This window comes from Rhea americana, unplaced genomic scaffold (genome assembly GCF_003343005.1).
Source record: "Rhea americana isolate MKP2758 unplaced genomic scaffold, rheAme1 scaffold_65, whole genome shotgun sequence".
In the NCBI taxonomy this organism is placed as follows: domain Eukaryota; kingdom Metazoa; phylum Chordata; class Aves; order Rheiformes; family Rheidae; genus Rhea; species Rhea americana.
In genome coordinates this window covers 2,092,951-2,106,739 of record NW_028186812.1, presented here as the reverse complement: position 1 = coordinate 2,106,739, position 13,789 = coordinate 2,092,951, and the positions used below count along the sequence as shown (strand labels likewise).

The 13,789-nt window shown below is 33.7% G+C and overlaps 1 protein-coding gene across 1 annotated transcript in view; it reads right to left on the bottom strand.

Annotated features, from left to right (window-relative positions):
* The window catches only part of NBEA (neurobeachin), a 519,273-nt gene that overhangs the window by 277,912 nt on the left and 227,572 nt on the right, over positions 1 to 13,789 (bottom strand). The window contains exons 31-33 of the mRNA XM_085320669.1: positions 13,567 to 13,721; positions 9,388 to 9,514; positions 4,795 to 4,922 (exon numbers count right to left, since the gene is read on the bottom strand). Coding sequence (XP_085176795.1) covers positions 4,795 to 4,922; positions 9,388 to 9,514; positions 13,567 to 13,721 — 410 coding nt within the window. The remainder of the gene's footprint in view (positions 1 to 4,794; positions 4,923 to 9,387; positions 9,515 to 13,566; positions 13,722 to 13,789) is intronic.

Below are 13,789 nucleotides of genomic sequence, written 5' to 3'. Positions count from 1 at the left end.
TGTCAGTACTGACTTTTCGTTAGTTCTTTTTTTTTTTTTTTTTGATCAGAACATTGATCACAAGCTGTGCTGCAGACTTTTAAGTAACTAGCAAAAGCCTGAGCAGCTGAAAACATTCTTGAACATATGAACAAAAATATTTTGGATATGGTAGAGTGAAAGAAAGTGACAGAACTGTATGAACAGGCAAGTAAGTTCTGAAAGAATATATATGCAGTTTTTTTCCCTCTTTACAGCAACTGAGCACAAGAACAATACATAAACTCTAAAAAGTTCCTAAGACAAAGCCAAAGGCAATGTTGAACAATGAAAAGTACTCTTTTTCCCAGAATATATACAGGATTTCCAGGTTACCACTGTATCTTAGGAAAATGGTTATCCTCTGATTTTCTTACTACAAAGCTGTTCAAGATTTTAGACTGAGATCTGACAAAAATTGTCCGTACTGGTAGGTTTTCTTTTGCAGAAGAGAAGGTACAATGAAGTGGTCATGCTGATCAATTTGCAGCTATTAATATCCACTGCTCACAAAATGATGACACACTTGAAGTCTTTGGGAGCTTTAAAAACACAGTCATTTAGCACTCAAGTTCTATCTGTGACTCTCAAAAGAATGTTTTAGGCAATTTTTTAATTGTTTCAAGAAGTCTCCTGTCACATACCATTATGAACCTAGCCCATCATAACTTTTGTTGATTATTTTCATAGGACCATGTCTTAAGTTAATGAGGAGAAACCATTTCTGCTCCTATCAGTATGAAAACATTTTGTTTAATCTGATTTGAATTGTATATGTATCAGAAACACACCAAATGTATAGCAAAGAATTTGGAAGAGCTCACTTGGATAAGGGCTACCTGGCTGACATTCCAGCCAGATAATGATGTAGGAAAAGGAAAAGAATTGGTAAAGGTCAATTTAGTATATCTCACTAAATAAAAACAAAAGAATTGTATGCAACTAAGTTTTGAACTTAGACCTATTGTTACAGTTTAAGACACATCAAGACTAGCTGAGTGAAATTTTTTTTTTTTTTACTCATCTGTGCTTGACAAAAAGAGGATATAACTTTTCTTTTGGATATGGACCAGTTTACATTTGCCCATAACATTTTCACCTAAAAGTTAGAATGTTGTAATGCACTTTATATGAAAGGTATTTGCAGACGATATGGAAATGGAGTTAGTGAAAACATATCTGCTCAAGTGTTAAATGGATCCACAACAAGCATTCCTAAGCTTAAATATGTGACCTATACATACTGCATGTTTGTTTCCAATTAGGTTCTATATGGGTAATTTTAACCTTTGTAATGTCTGTTCTCTGAGGTATTGAAAAAGSTAAGTTGATGAACCATGGAAGTATTGAACTGGTTTTAGTATACTCTGTTCGAAACTATTTGCATTCAGTTGCAAGTCAATCAAATTTTAACCTGTCACTGAGGACATTTTTCACTAACACAATATTCTAGGCAGTTGCTCAATCATCTGAAATATAGACAGTCAGAAGTGTAAGATGTCTTTGAAGAAAGAACTGGTTTGGGGAAAAGGAACAAAAATGAGTATTATTTCAGAAAGTAAGTAGCTGAAAAATTTTTATCAATAAATATCTTCTGCAATATCAGATTACTATCTGATAGGGTTCCTCTGCTGCCAGTCATGTCTGSGAGTTTAAAAGAACAAACATGAAAAAGTAACAATGGTGAGAGAGCTCCTAGTCTTTCATCCTGAGCTGCTCAGACACTGTAGCTAGTTCATTTCAATTCCACTAAAAGTTAAGATGACACTACTTATATATTAAATATTATTTTCTTAAACAGTACACCCGCCAAATATTAGGTACAAGCCAAAGGAAAATGCGGTGGCATGGTATGATTGCAAGTTTTTTCATTAAAAGTTTCAGACAGCTCAACTATTCCAAGGAGGTGAAACCATAACTAAGTTGTGTACTTCCTTCCAAATATATGTCAACACCACCTATCTCACAGCATCAAATCTTTTGGAAAGTTGGCATAAGTGACTTGTTTTAGAAATACCAGAACTATTTTTTTCCTCCTCCTTTTGTACTGGGATCTTTCTCCAATATGCAAAAACCTAAGTTACAGAATTGTACATATTCTTAAGAAGTCTGTAATGATACAGTAATTTTTACACGCGCACACACACACACACACACACACAAAAGGAAACATCACCAAAGAACGCTTACAACTTCCTCTGCTATCAAGCAGAGGAAGTCAAAATCTTTGATGCCTCAAGGTATTCAGATTTTAGCAAAATCCAACACAGAAATGCTTTATATCACATTCTCAAAGACCGCAAGAGGAATGAAAGTATTTTTATGTTTCAAGTTTGAATAAACAAAAGACAATATACTTTATAGAATACAACAGATATATTTATGTTAACTAACTTGAAAAACAGACAGCAACTCCAGAGTTGATTAAATAAAGTTTATTTGCTACTTTTTAATTGTTATAACTAAAATCTTTGCAAATAAAACAATGCAACAAACTATTTCTTACAAAACTTTCAAGCTAACTACTGCTTGCCAAGAATAAAGTAAGTTTATATCATCAAAGTCCCACAGGAATTCTGTGTCCTAATGTATCTTGAAGCACTCTAGTAATAATCTCTGTTTCGCAGAGTCATTACATATAAAGCATTTTCAAGGGATAAGACCATCATTAGCTTTCAATAAACGATGTCAGGAAATTTCTCAATTATGTAATGGACCAACAGAAAATGCAGAATTCGCTTTTAAAGGGAACTTAACTAGGCAGGTTAGTGAAGATCAAGGGTCTCAAACAGGCCATGAAGAAAGAAAGGATGAAAGAAAGTAGACAATGACTATAGCAGCAGCTCTGAGAGTTCTCTGTTAAGATGAAAAAGAACCTAAATATTTTAGAAGGAAGAAGCAGAAATGTAAGTCATGAGGCACATTTTGTTCAAACCTAAGTTGTGCTTGGCTTTTCTTTTCCAGATCACTATTTCAACCTCTTGGGTAGAAAACACTGGCTCTTCAAAATGAAGAATAAGAGAGCATTTGAAGGGATGGTTAGACATAACACCAAGGAAAAGTGTTTGGAAAGATGGTGCTTATTTTCAAACTTAGTGCTTGATTCATTAGAAATTACTCCCAAGACAGAATTGAATGGCTGAATCCTAAAAGGGACAAAACTTGGAACAGCAGTCCAGGTGGGCAGCAGAAGAATGCTACAGGCTACAGTATGATTTCTCTACCTAGATAGGAAATGGCAAAAACTCATACTGCCATATTGTGATTAGATTCCTGTTCCCTCTGGTTTTGTCACATGCTGGGAACTGCTGGAGTCTTGTTCACACTATAATTATGACCAAAAGAGTTATAATACCACTAATGAAGATTTTTTTTATATCTATGAAAGAACTCAGGTGAAATCAAGTCAATTTTATTTGTATTGTATAAAAATTACTGTGTTAAACTGTTGTCAAACAATAAAGGATAATATTGTTAAAAATTTTGCAATTAACTTTGCTGAAATAAAACACCGAAGAATGGAATCCACCAAAAAACCTCACAACTATCTCATTAGGCAGTGAGTAGCTCAACTTATTAACTGCAGGTATCATTAAGTGAGAATAGCATCTTTTTTGTAGTTATAAAATAAACAGTATCAAATAACTGAAGTCTCTGAAATTACTGAACTATAATATCATTTCTTGTATAAAACAATAAATAGACAAAAAAGGAAAAAGCTAGTTAAAAGATTTCAGTCACAAGGTGCAAGTATTTCTATCATTAAGAATAAAACGGGGCCATGTTGCAGACAATAACTAGGCCACAGAAAGACTGATATTTGGACAAAAAGTATGTATAATAGAAGGAGGTTTCCCCAAATAATTCAAACACAAAACTGTTTTTTTCTGTGTATATTTTCACACATTATCAACTTTGCCTGAATGACTTTTTTTCCCTCAGAAAACAGTAGCTTTTAGCATATAGTGTATAAAAATAATTCAGGAAGGAATATATTCCTCTGGGTGTATGACGTGGGAGTAGTGCACGCTTGTTCCAACTCCCTCATAACAATTTTAGTTGTATKAGTATGGATTCTTTACTTGATGCACTAGCTTAGTTCTTTTGCACTGATTTCTGCATACCATTATTTTCTCTCTCCATTATTTACTGCATTAGTTAGGAGGATTCATTACTTTCCCAAAATTTTATAATCACAAAGTAGTAAAGACCATATGTAAAAAATGATAAAATCCTTAAAAGTGTTCTAGGGTATTTTTCTTGAAAGAAACATCATTTTTTTTATTCCCCTCTATGGATAATTCCTTATCTGCCTGCGTGAATTCAACTGATCCATCTGAGCAAGTAGTGTCTCTATCAAATACATACACATGTATCAACCATTCTGGAGCACTCTCTTCAATTTTCTTTCCTCCAGCCAAACTGATTACATTTTTGATTATATTTTCCTCAACTTTCTCATAGTCAGGCTGGAAGATGTATAATAATATAATTACTTTGAGGAGCAAAAGGCAAATTATAGAGCGATTTTTGAATTCCAGGATGACAGAATGCATCTTTACGCAACCTATCACTTAGAAAAGGGAATAAGAGTCATCACTTTTAATTATTTTAAATACAGTTAAATATAAGGAAGTAAAATCACAACACATTACCAATTGATTCATTTATATACCAAAAATAATTATATACAGTCTTGTTAAAATGATAGGATTCACTTCCTGTTCATAAATGACTAATAACCAAAATATTACGATCTTATAACAGAAACAGTACCTTCAATCAACAGCTCTTGTCCATGACTGCCCAACAACGTACGGGATAGGAAAGGGGCAAAATCAACAAAAATTTCTCGTAGGAGAGGGGCCACCTTTTCTAAGGCTCTTTCAAGCTTTGCAGTGATACTGTGAAAAAACAGAACRCAAGTGGAAGAAAAAATATCAATAAAAGTAAATGATGGTAAATCATATCTGCTTTTAACAGATCCTGTAAGTTTATTCAGAAAACAGAATGATCATAATTTGATTAACTTTACAATGTTTATAACACCTTATGCAAATGTTACGTCAGATTCACCAGCCTGCTAGCCTCACAAGTTTTAAGACATTTACAGAATATTCCAAAACAGATAAATATTTTTTCTCATTCTTAAACATGTTAAGAAGAATCTCAGATATTCGGTATGCATCTATTGCACCTATCTCAGCCTATACTCATCCTTTCATATGCATTTGCAAGCATGAAAAGCTTTTCTTCATTTAAAATAATCAAAAWTTTGAGTTTTTTGTTCAAGCTTTCAGATAACAACATCTGACACTGAGATGCTAGACAATGAAGTGTACTCACTCAGGAACTAAGAAAATCAATGTTCAGTTCTTTGAGGCATTRTGATCCCAGTAAGTCACGGTGTGTTTCTATTTCTACTTCACCTACCGAGACTATATGCTCTTTGAAGTATGGAATGCTCCTTAATTTGTATTTGTACAACAAGAAGCAGTGTGGTGAGTTCYGTGTGATTCTTAAATACTAGAAACAACACCACTCTACCTGAGGACCCAAGTCTAGCAATGGTATGAAAACCTCAGCCTGTGCTATGCTGTTCTCTTTGAAGGATTGTATCACTTTAGCTTGCTTTTATGTACAATTGCCCTCTTCCCTTCTAAAATCTGACAGAGTATAACTCTTCTTCTCTATAAAAGTCTTATACTAAGATTTAAAACTTTCTATGTTAGCACAAAGAAATGAACTATTAGTCAAAAGTATAAATGAAATGACATACATTTATATTCTAGGGTACCAAGCATTTTTGGCGTTGTTTCTCAGACTGCCTGTGGAGGAGACTGTTTTCTTTGTGCTTGAATTAGAGCACCAAAATATTATCAGCATTTAAAAGCACAATTATAGGAAGAAGTTAAAAGAATGCACATTGATACCACCACTTATATTTTTGGTGGTATCTACTGTGTACAAACTTTAAATAAATGTGAACTTCTTGATCCACATGAAGATGTGTCTATTTTAAAACAAAWCTGATAATATGAACATATTGAAAATTTTCCTCCAATAACTTAAAATGATTTTTTGAGGTCATACAGCTTATTTGCTTTCAATGTGCTGTTCTCTTATTTCATATTCAGACACTGATTTTCTAATRTTCTACTGAGGAATTCACCTCACTAACCTTTTGGTTAGTGACCTGTTTTAGATGATTACTTCAAACAAATTTCACTATGCTAAAACCTCTATTGAATATAYCTGAAAAACAAGTGACTACCTCAGACAGAGGTCTACATTTGCTACATGAATCTACCCCAACCTTTTGCTGCTAGAAACTTCTCTAAACATCATATGGGGGTTAATGCGACCAGTTTTCATTACTTAACTAAGTTTTAAAGGATTTTTTATAAACAGTTAATATGGTGGTTTTTCCTTTCAATTTGGGGAYATTCAAGGCAAATAAACTCTTAATAGCTTCTAAGTTTATGATTCTTTTTTGCAGATTAAAAGCAATGTATGTCAGAAAATAAATTACATAAAGGTGAGAAACTGAGACAGAGAAGATTAAAAGAGCACAGTAAGAGAGTCAGATAAAAAAGATTACTTCTTAAACTGTGAGGAAAAAAACAAATAATTCTGTGGATAGTTCTTATTACTTATTACTTCAGTTGATCACAAAGAAATCATATATGAGATTTACTTCCATTCACTGTTTATTTCAATCTGTGAAAACAGACGAAGTCTACCAAGAATAGCAAGAACATGTTTTATTAAATGCCGGCTATATACAGCATAAAACTTCAAGAACCCAAGCAGCTCTTTTGAAGTAGTTCTTGGTGCGGTGATGTTAGATCTAAATAAAAACCCAGGTTCTAAAGACTAGTATTTTTTYTCAATTGAAGTGATAAAATTCCAGATAAAACTCTAATTTCTCCAACAAAAAAATTTGCTGCAGAGCACAACCATCAGTTKATGTCCTAATAGCCACAAAATTCTGAAAATTTTCAAGTTCCCTGCTGTAAAAAGCAGCACAATAATAATATTTTAAAAATATACAGTGAAGCTGTTATTTGAACCTTTTGACTTACATCCTTAGCAGGATTTTATCCTCAAAAGGCCGAGTAACACACTAAAGCACTTTTTATAGGTTTACCTTCCTCTTGCCAAAAGTAACATGACTATGAATGTAAAATGACAGGAGAATCAATTTGTTCTTTGTTCAGCAATCCAGCCACTCAGCTGTTTGGAACTAAATCGATATAACTTCTCTATGCCTACTTTTATTTTATTTATTTTTTTTTTTAATGTCTAAAGACTCTTTAAAGATTTGAAATGAAGCATGGTAATATATCATGGGATGCGTAAGAGGAACAGAAATCCAGGGAAGCAGTAAAAACACTCAGAATTATCATTACAAACTGGTAGAGCAATGGATGCATTATTCTGAACTGGCAGAAAAGAAATAGTTCTCTCAATTTTATGAACTTAATTTAAAATTGTATTATAAGAATCTTAGCTGGTCAGCCAACAACATTTYTATTTTAATATTAAAATATGCTTTTTACAATAAAAAGTAAAACATTAGAATAAAAAAGCAATATTCTTTGTAGAATGGCAATTAAATGTATCTAGAGAAAACTAAATGCTTTGCTTAGTCAAAATTGAAGTGTTTAATTTCCRTACTATTATATATATAAAATTGWRTATATATAAWATATAYTTTTATATATATATAAATTTCTGTAACATTATGTAGTATCAAATAAAATAAGTAATAACACCCATAACCTTAGATATCATACAAAATTGTAATAGCAGACAGTGTAAAAAANAAAAAAAAAAAAAAAAAAAAGAAAAAAGGGAGGGTAAGGATACCCACACAAAAGAGATTAAATTGATTAAGTTGATTATCTACATTTTAAATATAATATTCCACAATATTTTTTTCAGCTACTACTCACAGTGCAGTGACTTCAGAATTCAAATTCCGACTTCAGAATTTGAATTCTTGATTTTGAAACACAAATTTTGCAAATGAAGGTTTTTGACTTCTGAGGCAAAAACATTTCAAAATGCTTATAAAAAATGAACATTGCATTTTTTAAAATGATTTAAAAATAGATTTAATCCAATTTAATTTTGTCACTGTTCAGTATTTGACTTTAAATTTCTTCTGTCTCAGAGAAGCACATTCCTAAGGAGGAAGATGAGAGGCAAAGCAAGTGGTTTCATTAGGCCACAGTTTTATTAACTGGTAACAACTGTCTGGTAGCTGATTGTCTAGCAATAAATAAAATCATAATCATCATTCTTTCCTTGCTCATTCATAACTTTTTGGAGTGTAGCCAAGAGCCCTCATACTTTTACACTGGTCCCACACCCWCTGCTGGGATTTCAATGCATTACTCCTCTGAGACTTCAGAGACGATGAGCAAACAGAGTTACTGTACTGTGTGTTAAACCCCTGAAGCACCAATAACATCTTTACAGATTACCTAGGGTCCTTGATTTAAGTTTATTTCTATTTTAGTTTATTAGTGAATGAAACTCTCCTATAGAAAGAAAAGTTGGCACAGCTTGTAAGCCTGTATGCAATTAGATTGGTTGCTGTCTCAATTTCCATTTTCCTAAGACTATATCTCAATGTGTCTGGCCAAYCAATGGAGATTGGCAACCTCTTAGCACACCTGGTGCAAGATTTTTAGGGCAGATACGGGTGCATTTTGAAAAGGTCCAAAATTTGTCTTTTATGTGTGCCCCGGGACAAATGAATATCTTTACAACATCATATACTATTAAACAAATAATGTGACTGTAATTTTAGAGGGTATTATCCTGGATATAAATCTATATAAGAGAGGTATTAACTATTCCATGGCCTRTGTCTCTTGCTATACCAACTCAGATGTAGTGCATCATCTAGTTAACTTCATGAAACATAATCTGGTTTCATCCCCTCCAATTTACAGGAGGGCTTTTATTTGCTCAGAAGAATTTGTGTAGGCCTTTCTTCCTACTTGCCAATGCTCTATTGCCAAGAGTAGGTTGTCGTGTTTGCATTCCATCCTGATAGGAAAACTCTTACCACCATTATTAAAAGATGCAAAAAGKTCATGAACTAGAGAATTACTTTTAATGAAGTTTTAGTGACTAGTGTAATTCTAGTAAGTTAGACTGCTCAGTGAAGTGTTATTTTAGTATGTGTACTCTAAGTACTGAACATACAAATAAATATATATTGAATTATAAAAATAACTAAAACAATACATATTAAATAAGCTAAAACTATTTTTTTCTTTTTATGCTATTCTGGATGTATGAGGTTGTTGGAAGAGAAATTATAATTAATATGAAAAGATACAAGTTAGGTACCTCATGTTTTCAGCTGAATCTTCTGGCATTGGAGCAACAGTTTGGACAGCTGGGAGATTTTTGCTGGTAGCACCATTCACAAAGCTGGATGACGAAGAGGAAGAAGAAGATCCTGAGTCTACYGCACCTGTCCCCCAAAAAAATACAGGTCTTAATTTAATCTGAAAATATATAACTTTGAGAGATTTTAATATAGTCTTTGTCTTTTTCATCTACTTTAAAATAGGCATTCTTACTTGTTCTAAAACAATTAAAAACTGCACTGGCATATATGGTATATGAATATCATATAAATTAATTACTTATTTTGTGAGTATAACAATAATAAACTTAAGTGGCTACTGAATATCAGGCAAAATAAATCCTTACCTCATTTTCATTATTCCCAAATTAYATTCCAAAGATGAAAACATTTTTACATCATCCTGTAAAGCAAGATCTTTTTAAAATAAAGGTATATTTAAGAAGAGCTTGAATGGAGAATAGAAGTTTAACTATTTCATTTTTCTATATATGCAAACTTCTTGGCTGCACAGTTGCCACTACAGGCAGAAAATAAAATAGAAATGAAAAAATGGCARCGAAGACAGAAAATGTACAGTCTTTCATGAAGTAATGGCAGAAACTAGCGTTTGAAGAATATTAGTATTCTAACAAGAYGCTAATTCTAAATTTTTAAATTCCATCCTAGAATCAAGAAGAATTTTAAGACCTCAGAAGCATGGGAGCTGTAGGGGGTTGATTGCAATGAGTTGCACACAGCTGCCCAGAAAGTGGATGCAGACAGAGCTTGCATTTATACTTACGTGATCTAGGTCAGAGCTAAGGGCTAAACTTAGGCTCTAAGTGCCARTCTACCACGTTTGCTGAAATGTTTCACTCTGAAGCGAAACAGAGAAGTGATCAYGAACAGTAGCGAAAGCGTTGTGACAAACGCTGCTGCTGTTGTGCCGCGCAGTGCTTGCGCCGGGGGTATCAAGCGGCAGGGCTGCAGCTGGCGCGCAGAGCCAGGGAGCGCCCGGTGCGCAGGCAGCCAGGGTGCTCGAGCCGAGTTAGCGAGGAGAGGTGGGCAACCCCAGACTAAACTACTGTTTAAAAATGACAGCTGCTAATTCTCTGTTGCTGGCCAGTTTTAGCAATTGACATTGCACTGTCTTTCATATGAGAGAGGGAGACTGTTTTTCTGTTTCCTACAAACAAACAAACAAAAAAAGCTCTAAAAAGCCTTTGTGTTTTTTAACTGCTTAAAGCAGTGAGTTGACAATGAAGTAGAAAGGCCAAATGCTTTCTCTGGCTGCAGAGASGTGTATTTTTTGTTTTCCCTTTGAATAAATTATTGCTGGTGAAAGAATTAAGGTATAGATTAGACTTTTGACTGGCCCATTTAAGTAAATTTACACTCAAAACAATACAGAAATGAAGTAGGATTTGCTGGGCGTGTTGACCACTAGAGCGGCTTGTCAGGTTGAGGACTTGGACCAGGAATTGATCTAATCTGCAGTTTGAACAGTATGATTGGGATGTATTATGGCTAACATCTAGGCTCCTGACTCGGACTAAATACAACTGTAAAATGTACCCAGACACACTGAGAGGAAAACACAAAAATGTACAGTAGGCCATCTCTCCCAAGCTTGGAACCACAAAAACTTCCCTGGAAATGGAAGAGCTTCAAAAGTTTGCACAGAAGCATTAAGGTTTCACATAGAGGAGAACAGATTTTATATATATACACACACATATATGTGCATGTATGTATACATCCACATGTACATATATATGTGTATATATCTGTAAAAGGATGTTACATATTATATATTACTTTTTCCTTTCACATTCAACCGTTTTCACTAAGGTTTTTGACCGAAAAATTAGTTGCTAGGTTATTTAACCAGCTGTAATCACTGGCTCCCAGAAGAGAAGGCCAAACAGACCTAGAACTATTAGATTAACACAGAAGCAGGAATCAGGATATGAATCGCAGAAATTAACTCTAAAACTACAGAAACAGGTTACTGTAAAAAGAGAGGAAGGAAGGAAGGAAACCAATCTCCTAAGAGATAAATTCAAAGGACTAAAAGGGCTTTCATAACGCACATCTCATTACACTGTGACAGTGACACTGACTCTGACAGTGATGGCAGATGGTGGAATRTGAACACTGCAATACATGAGAGAACAACAAGAAACACCACTCTCCAAACTCCAGCACAGGATACATCCTAAAGACAAAACTGGATGTGCAGAGTAKCTGTGACATACTGTAAAAACAACTGTAAATAGAGGGCTTGGGGGGACATCTAGTGTTTCTAAAAATTTGTATACTGTTTCTTTTTTTACCATAGTAAAAAAAAAAAGGGTTATTTAATGAAATTCTATATAGTGATTTAAAATCATTAGTAAGTATATAACCAGATGGCTTYTGTATACCTCATGAATACATCTCAGAAATAGACACACATGACCATTGTCTTAACTACTGTAGGCATATTCTAATTACAAAATGTGAAATGAGCATTTTTAACTAAAATATATTTGTATGTTTCCAGTGTGGACACTGTTTTTTACTGTCATTAACACATTTAGCATTTCTAAAATGTTGGTATCTAATTAAAACTGGTAAAAAAGTTGGACAGAAAACAGCTTTTAAACTATTTCTTAAGAGAATTAATCAATAAAGTCATCCAGGTGAATCCAGGCATAAAGGACTTTCCAAAATAAGATCAGTGAAGAAGTTCAGTACATATATAGTTTTGAATAATTAAATCTGATATTTGCTGAATAACCATCCAATCAATACTTTCCCATAAATCAACGAAATCCATAGAGCAGAAGACAAAGAAAGGCTGCATTAAAAAAAAAAAAAAAAAGATCTAAAACCACAACTTTAATCCACAGTGCCAGTATCTGCAATGCTGTTCTGTACCAAGAACAATGTTGGGGAAATGACTGATTTTTAAAGAGAACTACTTACAAAGAAAAACTACTACATTCCAGCTAAACATTTCAAATCTTAAAGCTCTGAGAAGAAGGAAAATCTTACACTATTCAGTATCATTTGGAAAAAAAAGATTTTCAATGCAGGATATTTTTGCATGATATAAAAGTACCTAAAAGGAAATTCATTCAAGATTAACAGAAGCGGCTACACAAATGGAACTGTTCATAGAAGTGAAAACATTAATCAGTGCATTTATTCCTCCCACCTGCCTCAGGATAATTAGATTTTTAGATTTCTTTTATTCTTAGAAAAATCAAAGTTCTATTACCAGGTATTAAGGGCAATCTGTAAAAGGAAAGAAAAAAAAAATGAGTGTATCTTCATTTTATTCCATGAAGCAGAGGATGCCAAAAGCTTCCCCCTTGATTTTCTGCAATCCCAAGGAGATTTTCATTTCCTCAACCTTTGACTGAAGCTGTGATATCCTTGAAGAGAGCTCCTCCCTCAAGTGCTTTTGCTTAGTTTGGAAACAAAACAGACTATGGCCAGAAGTTTAAAAGCCATTCAAGTAAACATGCTCTCCTAGGAAGGATTCATTTCTGATATAACCTTCTACAGTCTCCATGATCTACAGACTCTTCCATTAGAAAATCCCATAAGTATTATAAGTATTACTATAAGCAATCAAAAAAAAAAAAAAAACAAAAAGCCTCGTCCTCCTTGTATAGGTCAGTTAACGAACAACTATGGATAAGACATGATTGCTCTTGTTTCTTACCAAAAATCTCCTCCCAAATCATATAATAGTTTTTACTGACAAATATTAATTGCTAAAAATACTAACTTTCCACAATCTAGGATACAGTTACAAACAGCTAGTAGTCTTCACTTGCTTTGACATTGAAGGAGGGATTAACATCCCTCCTTAATCATACTAACATCCCTTATTGCAGAGCACTGGAGAAGCTAATTCATCCATTCTAACCAACACTAATAAAACAACATTAGACCTATTTATTCACTTAATTAAGGTTTTGCAAGACCAGTTTTTGCTCATGAAGATTATAAACATACACCAAGAGAAAACACTATCTCTAATAGAAGATAAGATTTAATCTTTTCAGGGTTTTTATTTTAAAGGTACAAAAACAACGACAGAAAAGATGATGAAAAAAAAGATAACAAAACAAAAACAAACAGGAAAAGATGAGGGTCACAAAAATATTTAAGGACAATACCTGTTGTATTAATCATACTTTTTGGTGTAGCTCCTGTTGCAGCAAATATATTAGGCGTACTACCCGGTGGCAGTCCACTCCCAGCTGTAGCAGCTCCAACTGTGGTAACAGCAAGGCTACCCGGTGGGGGTTTCTTCACTGGTACAACCACGCTCCTGTTGAAAAAAACAATTTCAATCACTCAAACTCCACAATGGAGTTACCCAGAGTTTTTGTTTATTAT